Source organism: Heloderma suspectum, chromosome 1 (assembly GCF_057233095.1).
Source record: "Heloderma suspectum isolate Gila_16-S chromosome 1, 16-S_ref, whole genome shotgun sequence".
Classification (NCBI taxonomy): domain Eukaryota; kingdom Metazoa; phylum Chordata; class Lepidosauria; order Squamata; family Helodermatidae; genus Heloderma; species Heloderma suspectum.
Genome location: NC_139458.1, coordinates 411,937,603 through 411,951,107, shown reverse-complemented (window position 1 = coordinate 411,951,107; position 13,505 = coordinate 411,937,603). Strand labels below are relative to the sequence as shown.

At 44.1% G+C, this 13,505-nt stretch overlaps 1 protein-coding gene across 8 annotated transcripts in view; it reads right to left on the bottom strand.

Annotated features, from left to right (window-relative positions):
- PRKCE (protein kinase C epsilon) overlaps nt 1-13,505 on the bottom strand; it is a 498,772-nt gene that overhangs the window by 278,891 nt on the left and 206,376 nt on the right. For all 8 annotated transcript variants that reach the window (XM_084828974.1, XM_084828982.1, XM_084828976.1 and 5 more), the window contains one exon: nt 1,341-1,404. In XM_084828974.1, the coding sequence (XP_084685100.1) occupies nt 1,341-1,404 (64 nt within the window). The remainder of the gene's footprint in view (nt 1-1,340; nt 1,405-13,505) is intronic.

The window sequence follows — 13,505 nt, the reverse complement described above, 5'->3', positions numbered from 1 at the left end:
CAACCAAAGGTGTTCACTGTTCCCCACTTCTATCCTTAAGCATCATTGCTCCACGACCGCAAGAGGTCATGCGGCAGCAGCATTGGGACTGAAGGCTGCCATTCCACACCAGTCCCCCCTCCCATTGCCTGTTTGAATGACACTAAGGCTATACCCATTTACCTGAGAGTAAGTCTCATTGAGCTCAATGGGACTTACTTCTGAGCAGACATGCACAGGATTGTGCTGCAAGTCCACCCTTGATCTACAGAGAAAGAACACATCTCAACAAAGCCCAATGTGTTTTGGCCCTATTGTTTTTAGGGGCCTTCTTTAGGGGCTAGAAAATATGCAAAATCAAATGTCTTAAAATGTACAATAACAGGGCCAAAACGCATTGGGCTTTATTGAAAATAAAGTTATGCTTTGCAGCTTCTTGAGATGTGTTCCCTCTCTGTAGATCTGTGGTGGATGCTTCCCCGTTTGTCTACATGCATTGTAAATCAACCTTCCCCAACCTGGCATCCTCCAGATGGGTTGGACAACAATTCCCAACACATCTGGAGTGTCAGGGTGGAAACTGAGCTGACAGAACCCCAGAGCAGTTCTGATTCTGAGGAGGAACAGCAATCTGTGGGAGAGGAGCGTGCTCATCTCTCACAGGCACAGCAGCTGGCAGAGATTCCTCCTGCCAGCATTCCTGAGATAGATAGTGACCCTGGCAGCGAGAGAGCGCTGGAGGGGGGCTTGCTGGACGCTTGACGCCGGGAGTGACGACAGCTGGAGGGCGCGGAAAGGAGGCGTAGCGCTCATTTGGCACGCAAGCAACGGTCACGTCCCGAGGACCCAAGGGATAGAGGGAGAATCTCTCCCTAGCCCATAAGTTCAGGGTTCTCCCGTAATTCTCCTTCAAACGGGGACCAACTGCCTAACCTGGAGCATAGGCTACTCTGCTGTTCCTTGCTTAGTCGCTGGTGATTAGCATCTGAAAAAGTCATTAAGCTGTAAAAGGATTAAAGCCTTGAAAAGAATCCTTTTGTCTGTGTCTTGAGTTAGCTATTGGAGTAGACTGAAAGAGGCTGCCAGGGCGCTCCTGACATGGAGGGCACCAGGTTGGGGAAGGTTGCACTACATCGTGATGATGCAGCATTTCAGATGCATTGAGAAAAAAGATGAAGAAGCATAATTAGCACATGGCAGTTGCAAATGATACATGTACACATCACAGGGAACTTCTGATTGGTCTGGGCTCCCTTTGGCACATCATGCACACAGGGACTCGTATCTTCAGAGGAAGGGGTCCTGAATGTACTAAAATTCTGCTATTTATAAGGGAACATGATAAAATCCAGCTGTCTTACCTTCACCTGATGAGCCTGAAAGATCTATGATGACATACACTCTTCCTTCTGGCTCCAAATCAATCTGCAGTTGAAGGAAGCAAATATTTATTATTAGAATTCCGCTGTGTTCTTTTCATAGGGTATGTTTATTTTTTATTTATTTTGCTAAATGTCATCCTGTGAATCCTTACAGCATACTCAGTTGCGCTCATGGCAACCAATGATTTTAAGAATCTGAAAAGGCTGGCAAATTTGGATGCATCATCTCAACCCAGACTCAGATTAAGTGGGAAGTTTTCTTGTAAATATTTGGTTACACTCCTAGATTTGGACCTCACAGGGCCCTTTACTTAATTAATAGAGAACAAGTAAGGACAGCATTCTATCCAATTCTTGAATTTACAACTCTGCCTGTTCCAAAAGCTTGGAGTAAGCAAATAGAGGTTAAAACGAACTATAAACTATCCTGTTAACAATATATTAAAACAACTAAAACATAACAGATGTTTAAAACCTTCAAAGCTCTGGAAGCTTCAGCGTTTCCAAATGTCTGTCGAAACATGATTTTATAAATACTGAAAGGGGTAGCTTCATGCATTGGACATTGCAAAAAAATGGATGTGAGTACAACTGACTCATGTGTCCACTGTCCACTGGTATAGCCTACAAAACGGGACACATCTCTGATGGTGAGATATAAATATGGCACTTCGGAAATCCTGCACCTTTTTACCTAGGAAATGTGCAAGTTCCCCCTTCAGAGGTTATACCAGAAGAGTGAAAGCCAGAAGCATGTGTCACTTGCGCATCCTCTTCACACCACTGCTTGTCACATGCGAAGATCATAGAATCATAGAATAGTAGGGTTGGAAGGGGCCTATAAGGCCATCGAGTCCAACCCCCTGCTCAATGCAGGAATACAAGTCAGAGCATCCCTGACAGAGATGAGAGGTGCTCAGGTCCCCAGGATGTTCCAGAGGCATGGAGCATCCAGGGACACCACGTCTGTTATCTTGCCGGTGTTGGCACATAGATGGGAGTTTCAAAATTATATTCAATCTTAGTTGACCTTGCTGATTTGGTGGCCATGGGGGAAGAGAGATGATCTCTTACATATGCTGTGGCCATATTTCAGGCTGTTGATGCAATACATGTGCGTACTTGGCAGTAATACATAGTGCCTACTGTGTGCAGCCAATGTCTTGAAAATAATTCTTCTTCCCACAGTGGGTGTCTTTTAGTTCAGGAATTGGGAGATTTCAGCCTTATCTGATCTACATTCTTTCTTTTTTACTAGAACCTCAAGGCCCACCAACCAAAACTAGGGGCAAAGAGTGGCTCCAGGGCCACAACTTATTGCCCTCTGCTGGAGTGCTGAACCTCCAGCCTACTGAGGTTCCCACTCTGGCCCTCCAGGGTTCTCCAGGTGGCCACCCCCTTTCCCTTGGCTCCACCCCCTTTCCCCTGACCACCAATCGTTTGGCAGTCTCCTGGCTTTCACACATTTTTTCCACGTCCTAAAAGGCTGAGATGCCTCTTCTAAGGCTTAGTTACTGGCAGTAAGAACTGTAAGCTACAATATCCTGGGGTTGCTTTGTGTTGTGTTTTGGTCTACCCCATTGCTTTTTGGTCTACCCCATTGCTTTTTGGTCTACCCCATTGCTTTTTGGTCTACCCCATTGCTTTTTGCCCTGCCAGCCAATGGAATGCAGTCCCTGAGAGCTTCTCCGGAATGAAATTCAACCCTTGGGCTGAAAGAGGTTTGATACCCCTGGCCTCCATGAGCCATATACTGGAATGATGTACATAGGCAAGTACAAATCTATGTCCAAAATGCCACCGATCATTAATTCTTTTAAAAAGAAGAAAAAAGAAGCATATTTGTTATTGCCATTGTTAAACAACTGCGGGTATCTCTACAACAGCCACAAATCCCGCATTTAATTAAAACAGGGCTTTCTGCCTTCTCCTCCTTTTCCCCCTTATAAGTCTCCCATATGTTTCATTATATAGCCACTAGATGGCGTTGTGGTCTAGCTTGTCTTATCGCAGCTTTTCTTTTTTCATGAGGGAACTCAAGCAGAACTCAGACACTGTAATTTTATAGCTCATTATCTCTGATCTTTTAAAAATGGAATAAAGACCATTTAGTGTGGCACATCATTTAGTGCAGGAGACACCCTGGAGGTTGGCGGTGCATCCCTGTTTTATTTAATTCTGCTAAAATTTAAGATATCACATTAATAAGTCCTGGGCAAGTGAAAGGTAACCGCCTCTCTTGTTTGAGGTGAAAGGCTGCTACCCCCCCCCCCATGTTTTACAAAGAAATCATTGAAGGACCCCCTTCATGGATCACTGCCTTGTTGTGGCGAAGGGGCTTGCGTAACTCAGTGAAGCCATAAGCTATGCCGTGCAGGGCCACCCAAGACGGACAGGTCATGGCAGAAAGTTCTGACAAAATGTGGTCCACTGGAGAAGGAAATGGCAACCCACTCCAGTATTCTTGCCAAGAAAACCCCATGGAACGTATCACAAGGCTAAAAGATATGACGCCGGAAGATGAGCCCCTCAGGTCGGAAGGTGTCCAATATGCTACTGGGGAAGAGCAGAAGGTATTTCCAAGTAGCGCCGGAAAGAGTGAAGCGGCTGGGCCAAACCCGAAAGGACACTCAGCTGTGGATGTGTCTGGTGGTGAAAAGAAAATCCGATGCTGTCAAGAACAATATTGTTTAGGAACCTGGAATGTAAGATCAATGAATCAAGGTAAGCTGGAGGTGGTCAAACATGAGATGGCAAGATTGAACATCGACATCTTGGGAATCAGCGAACTAAAATGGACAGGCATGGGCGAATTTAATTCAGGTGACTATCATATCTACTATTGTGGGCAAGAATCCCTTAGAAGAAATGGAGTAGCACTCATAGTCAACAAAAGGGTGGGAAAAGCAGTACTGGGGTACAATCTTAAAAATGATAGAATGATCTCAGTACGAATCCAAGGCAAACCATTCAACATCACAGTAATTCAAGTCTATGCCCCAACCACTGAGGCCGAAGAAGCTGAGGTTGATCGGTTCTATGAAGACCTACAACACCTTCTAGAACTAACACCAAAAAAAGATGTCCTCTTCATCATAGGGGATTGGAATGCTAAAGTAGGAAGTCAAGAAATCACCGGGATAACAGGCAAGCATGGCCTTGGTGTACAAAATGAAGCAGGACAAAAGCTAATAGAGTTTTGCCAAGAGAACATGCTGATCATAGCAAACACTCTTTTCCAACAGCACAAGAGGCGACTCTACACATGGACATCACCAGATGGTCAATATCGAAATCAGATTGATTATGTCCTTTGCAGCCAAAGATGGAGAAGCTCCATACAGTTAGTAAAAACAAGACCTGGAGCTGACTGTGGCTCAGATCATGAGCTGCTTCTTGCAAAATTTCGGCTGAAATTGAAGAACGTCGGGAAAACCACTAAACCATTCAGGTATGACCTCAATCATATCCCTGATGAATATACAGTGGAGGTGAGGAATAGATTTACGGGATTAGACCTGATAGACAGAGTGCCTGAGGAACTATGGACGGAGGTCCGTAACATTGTTCAGGAGGCAGCAACGAAATCCATCCCAAAGAAAAAGAAATGCAAGAAAGCAAAGTGGCTGTCTGATGAGGCTTTACAAGTAGCTCACGAAAGAAGGGAAGCGAAAAGCAAGGGAGAAAGGGGAAGATATACCCAACTGAATGCAGAGTTCCAGAGAATAGCAAGGAGAGACAAGAAGGCCTTCTTAAATGAACAATGCAAAGAAATCAAGGAAAACAACAGAATGGGAAAGACTAGAGATCTCTTCAAGAAAACTGGAGATCTCAAGGGAACGTTTTGTGCAAAGACGGGCATGATAAAGGACAAAGAAGGCAGGGACCTAACAGAAGCAGATGAGATTAAGAAGAGGTGGAAAGAATACACAGAACAACTATACAGGAAAGATCTGAATGTCCCTGATAGCCATGATAGTGCGGTCACTGAACTTGAGCCGGACATCCTAGAGAGTGAAGTCAAGTGGGCCTTAGGAAGCATTAGTAACAACAAAGCTAGCGGAGATGACAGTATTCCAGCCGAGCTATTTAAAATCCTAAAAGATGATGCTGCTAAAGTGCTGCATTCAATATGCCAACAAATCTGGAACACTCAACAGTGGCCACAAGACTGGAAAAGGTCAGTTTACATTCCAATTCCAAAGAAGGGCAACGCCAAAGAGTGTTCAAACTACCGCACCATTGCGCTCATTTCACATGCCAGCAAGGTGATGCTCAAAATCCTACAAGCTAGGCTTCAGCAGTATGCGAACCGAGAACTACCGGAAGTACAAGCTGGGTTTAGAAGAGGCAGAGGAACTAGAGATCAAATCGCCAACATTCGCTGCATCATGGAGAAAGCAAGAGAATTCCAGAAAAACGTCTATTTCTGCTTCATTGACTACGCTAAAGCCTTTGATTGTGTGGATCACAACAAACTCTGGCAAATTCTTAAAGTGATGGGAGTACCAGACCACCTTACCTGTCTCCTGAGAAACCTGCACGAGGGTCAAGAAGCAACAGTAAGAACCAGACATGGAACAACCGATTGGTTCAAAATTGGGAAAGGAGTACGACAAGGCTGCATATTGTCACCCTGCTTATTTAACTTATATGCAGAGTACATCATGAGAAATGCCGGGTTGGATGAATCAGAGGTCGGAATTAAGATTGCTGGGAGAATTATCAACAACCTCCGATATGCAGACGATACCACCCTAATGGCAGAAAGCGAAGAGGATCTAAAGAGCCTCTTGTTGAGGGTGAAAGAGGAGAGTGCAAAAGCTGGTTTGAAACTCAACATTAAAAAAACGAAGATCATGGCATCTGGCCCCATCACTTCCTGGCATATAGAAGGGGAAGAAATGGAAGCAGTGACAGATTTTACTTTCTTGGGCTCCAAGAACACCGCAGACGGTGACTGTAGCCATGAAATTAAAAGACGCTTGCTCCTTGGGAGGAAAGCTATGGCAAACCTAGACAGCATAGTAAGAAGCAGAGACATCACCTTGCCGACAAAGGTCCGTCTAATCAAAGCTATGGTTTTCCCAGTAGTAATGTATGGCTGTGAGAGCTGGACTATAAGGAAGGCTGAGCGCCGAAGAATTGATGCTTTCGAACTGTGGTGCTGGAGAAGACTCTTACGAGTGCCCTGGACTGCAAGGAGGTCAAATCAGTCCATCCCAAAGGAAATCAACCCTGAGTGCTCATTGGAAGGACAGATACTGAAGGTGAAGCTCCAATATTTTGGCCACCTAATGCGAAGAGAAAACTCCCTGGAAAAGACCCTGATGCTGGGAAAGACTGAAGGCAAAAGGAGAAGGGGACGGCAGAGGATGAGATGGCTAGATAGCATCACGGATGCAATGAATATGAACTTGAGCACGCTCCGGGAGACAGCGCAGGACAGGAAGGCCTGGCGTGCTATGGTCCATGGGGTCACGAAGAGTCGGACACAACTGAACGACTGAACAACATTGAAGGACAGTTTACAATTTCATCTTTAAAAGGCCTGCAAACCAGATGAACTGCTGCCCCCTACTTTTGTGCCCCCTTGAACTTTTAGGCTGGCAATGGGCCTGAAACAGGATGATAGTCTAGATCAGGGGTCGGCAAATTGGTGCCCTCCAGATGGTTTGGACTACAACTCCCGTCAGCCCCAGCCAGCATAGCCAATGGTCTGGGATATGGGAACTGTAATCCAAAAACCTGGGGGGCACCAGTTTGCCTACCCCTGGGTTAGAAACTCCCCCCCCCCCATCAAAGGCCATATCCCCTTTGGGATAATTTGTCAATGGCTGCATGCTACTCCTTCCCTCTCTTCCTCCTCCTCTCCCCACCCAGCAAGCTGACAGGGAAGGGACAGATCGTTCTTGCCAGATCGCTTGGAGATGGCATAGGGAATTTGGCTGAGGACCACATGAAGGACATATGTTGCCCAACCCTATTCTAGATGAAAGCAGAAAGGTGTGTGTATATGTGCGTGTGCATACATACACACACGCACGTCTATGTATGCACACGCACATATACACACTTTTCATGTATACATGAAAAGTTGGTTCAGGGAGCAATCCTATGCATGTTTAGACAAAAATAAATCCTAGAACTCTCAGCATTCCCAAGCCAGCATGGCTGGCTGAGGGTTGCTCAGAGTTGTAGGATTTATTTCTCTCTAAACATGCATAGGATTGCGCCCTTAATGTAGCAAGTTGGTGTTAAAAAGTGGGTCCCAGAGCATCTCTACACCAGCCTAAAATCCTGCATTTAAAATGGGGCTTTCTGTTTCCGTTTTAAATGCAGGATCACAACAGACTCCCTTTACATGGCCTCCCTTTCCCCCCTCCTTCTCCCCCTTATCTGAGTTTTCCATATGTTTCATTATACAGCAGCTAGATGGTGCTAGATGGTGATCTAGCTCCTCTTGTTGCGGCTTTTCCATTTTCACGGAGGGAACTCAAGCGGAACGCAAGCGGGGTAATTTAAGAGCTCATTATCCCCGATCTTTTTAACAATGGAATAAGGGTCATTTAGTGCAGGAGATGCCCTGGAGGTAAACGACGTCATCTAAAGGGCCCACAAACTTCCGTGAGTGAGCAATCTCAATAGCAGGATAAAAGCTCTGTGTGAAGAAGCCCCCAGTCTGTAATGGTTGAAGACTGCTGCTCTAAAATAACACATGCAGTGCTCTCCTTTTTTTTCTTTATTGTCATGACATTTCATTTTGAAATAAAGTGAACAAAATAAAGGCAACAAAAAGAACACATATAATAATAAAGCAAGATCACTCAAACAAAGGAATTCACTAGTTATAATTCTTAGTCTATAACCAATATGCTCATGGAACATCTATAGTAAAACAGCCTAAGTAGGAGCTCAACACCTAATGAAATAATTAAAATACAATTTATATAGCATATAAAAGGAGCGTTTGCAAGTGTGTGTTATTTTGTGTTTATGTGTGTGTCTGTGTGCATTAGTCAGAAGAAAAATATAGGTAATTGTACTGGAATTTTGCTCAAAAGTTTGAACAGCTTCAACACAGGGAATAAATGGAAACCATGGTGCCATCATATCTTTCCCAAAGTTCAGATTCCTTTCTTGCAGCTGCACATTGTAGAGAAAGATGCTGAAATGGTGGGTGTAGTCAAGACTGTCTGCTATTACTGATCTTTTCATTGATGAATCCCCCGATAACCCTCCAAGAAAACTACATTTCCTACGTACACCAGTGAAAATCACTGCTAAATAATATCTTTAACAACACTGCACCATACAATGCCAGTTAGGTACACATTATTTTCTCCACAAGATCTACACCTTAAGGAGGAATTCCATTCAACTGAAATTACACAGGCCAAAACACATTTGCAACCATGAAAGACTATCATTTGCTCCACCTGGAGCTACTGAAACAGGGCTGGCCCTACCATTAGGTAGAGTGAGGTGGCAGCCCCAGACAGCTGATTTGGGGCATCCTGAAAGGACAGCAAATTGTCAGTTATTTAACGTATTATTGTTGTATTTTTAGTTGCAGGGAAGGGGAGAGGTGCCTGTGGGATTTACTGCACCTGGAGACAAAATAATTTGATCAGCCAGTGTAGTGTAGTGGTGAGAGTGACGGACTGGGAGCCGGGAGATCTGGGTTCTAGTCCCCACTTGGCCATGGAAGCTCACTGGGTGACTTTGGGCCAGTCACAGACTCTCAGCCCAACCTACCTCACAGGGTTGTTGTTGTGAGGATACAACGGTGAGGAGGAGGAGGATAATGTAAGCCGCCTTGAGTTCCTTGCGAGAGGGAGAAAGGCGGGGTATAAATGCAATAAATAAATAAATAAATAAATAAATAAATAAATAAATCAGCCTTGGGTAACATGCTCTTTGACTTTGGTGGGTGGGTAAGGGACTCAGGCAGCAAAAATATCTTGGGTGGCCCCTGTAATCTATAAAGGCCTTTTCTAAAGCTTCAGCCTGTGTAAAATGTAATAGCTCAGCTCAGGAATGGGGAACGTGTGGCCCTCCAGAAGTAGTTAGACCGGCTATTCTGGCTAGGGCTAATGGGAGTTGCAGTCCCCCAACATCTGGAGGGCCACACATTCCCCACCCCTGGCTTAGCCAATGAATTTGGGGTTCAGGAGAAGGATACAGATGAGGAGGAAAAGCCATGTTGGCTGGAGAATGCTGGGAGTTGTATGACTTTTGTCTGTCTAAGCTTGCATAGGATTGCACCCTAAATTGTTGACTACTGTGGTGGAGGGAGAGATAGGAAAAGAGCATTCAAGCCATTTCCTCCTTAAATTCACATAGCATTTGCTGCTACAAGAAAGAGAGATTCCAAAATCACTCAAACAACTCCACATAAGCATCACGTTAAATGCACGGGCATGACTAGTCTGTGCCCATTGTTAAAGGAAGTGGACACACGTGCGCATGCACGCACGAAATTGAGAATAAATGTCTCGCAAACTGTACTTCGGTCATTAGTTTCAACAAGCAGAGTTTACTTTTAAATTATTAATGATAACAGCTCAGTCATGCCAGCATTACATCATTGCTGGGAAGAAGAGAAGAACTGTCCTTTTAGGGAATGTGCTAGTATAATTCTGCATCACATCTTGATAGATGTTCTTCAGTTTTGACCGGGGAATGGTGGTGGTGGTGAGGAACACAAGACTTGCTTTAAACCTAACAACAAAGACCCTTAAAGATTAACAAATGTGTTCTGACATAGAAGTTTCATGTCACTGAAGTGTGGTTGTGGCAATTAAGAAGGCTTTGAACCCCCTCCCTCTCATTTCAAACTGGCTTATTGGTCATGCTGCTGCTTTACCGATGTGTTATTGATGTTCTTCTGGGAATGTTTTTTCCCCAGAAGTAAACAGTAAAAACATTAAAAGTATACATTTTGAAAGGCTAAATTTAGAAAGAATATAAAGACACAAGACAGTGGTCTTTATTTAAATAAATCAAGTGCAAATTCTCCCATTACCCTTTTGTATACAAAGTGTAAAAATTATTGGGGGCGTTCTGCCCATCAAATTCAGTAGAGGAAGACGTGTACTGTCAGCATGGCAGTATGTCCTTCAAACTGAGCCCCGCATTACTGAGTGGACAATTTTTAACCTGGAATAAAGCTTAAATTGATCAATAATATATCAAATTAATATAGCCCTAATTTTTCAGGGTCATTAAGCATGGGATGACTTGAACCACATCAGCTGGGATGGAATCCTCTGCTTTCAGTCACTGTGCTTCTGTAAAGAAATACAAGCCTCCTTGGGTTTAAATAGCTTTTCTGGCACTTTGCCTGGCTCTACACCTCCCCCATGGCCTTTTCTAGTCCATTATATAAACCTCTCTTTCCAATTAGTATCCCAGCACCTACTGCATGTACTTCACGTACCCCACTCCTTACTTTGTCCCTCCCAATTCCTGTCTGACTTGCAGGAAGTCCTCCCCGCCAATTCTTCAGCCTCCTTCTACTTCTCTTGCCATGTCTAGCTTATTTATCTGCTGGCATGCCTTTAATGAACTGACCTCAACTTGCCTCTTTGACCTATGGTTTTGCTTTACTCCTAAATCAGAAATCTCAGCTAGACTAGCATGTCCAACAGGCCCCAACCCTACTAAAATCCAGACTACTCATCTGATCCCAGGGGGTTCCAACTCTGCAGAGGTTCAATGGACTACTCTAGAGCTTTTCTACACAAGGCATTTATTGTGCGCTCATCATTCCCTACTCATGGTTGTTTACGGGTTCTTTAGATGACACTGTGACCTTCCAGTTTCGCTTGTTGGTAAACAGCACTTTCTGGAAGGGGGGGGAGAATGGGGTATTATTTCTGATGGCGAAAGAGATGCTGTTCCCACTTGTGCATCTGCGCTATTCCGCTATACACCTAGAGGTTACATAGCAGAACACCAGGAAAGGAAATGCTCCTCATGTAGCGCTCAGATCTCAATTCTGTGATGAAACCAAAAGTAGATGCAGTGGATTAACAGTCCCTGCTGTGTGGTTTAACTCTTGAACCTGATAGTGGTTTTAAGTTTTGCATCTGTAGTAGAGTTGCATCCATAGTATAGTATAGTATAGTATAGTATAGTACAGTAGTATCTGTAGTATGCTCTGTTGGTATATTTATTGGTTTTATGTTGTTTTTATTATCGTTTTATTCTATTTATTATGGTTTTAAATTTATTTTACACTGCCTAGAGAAATATATTTTATTAGGCGTTTGATAAATCACCAAATAACTAAATTAAATCCAACCAGTGAGTGATGCATGGTTGCCAAGAAGATGTGAGCGATGCTCACTGCTCTAATAAAACATACAATACTATATCTGTAAGCTGCAGCAGCATTGTGGGTGCCAAGGCCCTTGGGAAATTTAGTTTTTCAAGTCTTCAAGGCCCATAATAAGGACTTAGAAGCCCTGGGAAACTACAGTTCCAAGAGATGCTGCTAATGCCTACTGAAGCCTTCAAAAATAGTCCTTCTTGTTACTACTACCTTTAATAGGTAAGTTCAGCTGGAAAGGGAAAGGGGTGGCTGCAACAGTGGAGAGGATAAGGGCAGTTATATCCGAGCTGATCACAAAGATCAGAGATGTTTGGGTTCAACTCATAATTAGCCCAGAAGTTCCAAACTGGAGAAATTCTTACTCTGAAATCATGAATTCTGAACTGTGACTGCATAGAGCCATTTTCAAAGCCATCGTCTACCCATGAGTTATTCTACTTAAGAAGGTAAAGAGGTACCAGTGAACAAGGAGAGTGATATGAGAGCAAGAGTTCTTTTTCTAAATAAAAGAAGTGTTCTGTGTAGGTGAGCAGGACAGGCTTACCAACATCTTTATAGAAAATGATGACAGCTGTATTAGTGAGTCCGTCCGTCCCCACAATAAAATTCAATAAAATATTGGCATTTTCTGTAAAATAAAAACAGGCACTGATAATGTTGAAATGCTCTCTGTCTCTCTTGTAAACGTTTTAAGTGCAGTCTATTAGGACATCAGAAAAACAAGGTGCTAGGAAAATGTTTTGAAGTCAGAGGATGGAAGCCTTTGAACCATGTCTGTAATGTTCTGCAGATGGCCTCTTAAAAGGAAAAGAAACAGTACTCCTAGTTACCCAATTAGTACCACTCACACACTGTGTTTAATCTTGAGTTCTTTATGCAATTTCAAATCCCTCAGATAGCGCTAACCTACACATTCCACTGTGGCCACATGTAACATTAGTCCAACATTAGCCCCTTTCCTTTGGGAGAAGGTGTTGTGCACAGAAGGGGGGAAGGGGAGAGAAGCTAGCTGCCCTTAGTTGCTTTCTGATCCAATGTACTACACAGGTATTTATGTCATAAGCATAGGTCTGGAACTCTCCCTCTCCTCAATGGGGTTCTAGACCTGTGCTTGTGAGATAAAAAAAGAGTCCAGAATAATGGGGCTCTGTGTGTGCATGTGCGTGAGACAGCGAGGGCAAGTAAAGAGGCATTTCAGAGAAAAGCAGCTGGTTGGGGAAAGGTGAAAGCACCTTTCTCTCTCCTGTTCTGCATCTTCCCCCTACTGTACTACAAATAAGCTCCTACTTAAGGTGCCCATGTATTCTCTTTTACAGAGGACAGTCCTCTATTTGAATTTATCCTCTGTTTGAAGAGCTGTCCTATCCAATTCTGGTTTGAAGATAAAGAACCGTAAGAATGGTTGCTCATCTGAACAGCAGACTGTACAGGTTGGCACACAGCTCACCTGGTCCCAGTCTTCCCCACTATGATGAGATGTACTGCATTTCTATTTACATTATAATGTTCCTCCTGTGCAAGCACTGGGTCATTACTGACCCCTAGAGGGACACCGCTTGCGCTGGCGTTTTCATGGCAGACTATAGCGGGGTGGTTTGCCATTGCCTTCCCCAGTCGTGACTACCTTTCCCCCAGCAAGCTGGGCACTCATCCTACCGACCTTGGAAGGATGGAAGGCTGAGTCGACCTGAGCCGGCTACCCGAGACCCAGCTTCCACTGGGATCGAACTCAGGTCGTGGGGAGAGTTTCGGTTGCAATACTGCTGCCTACCACTCTGCGCCACACGAGGCTCTTACATTATAAT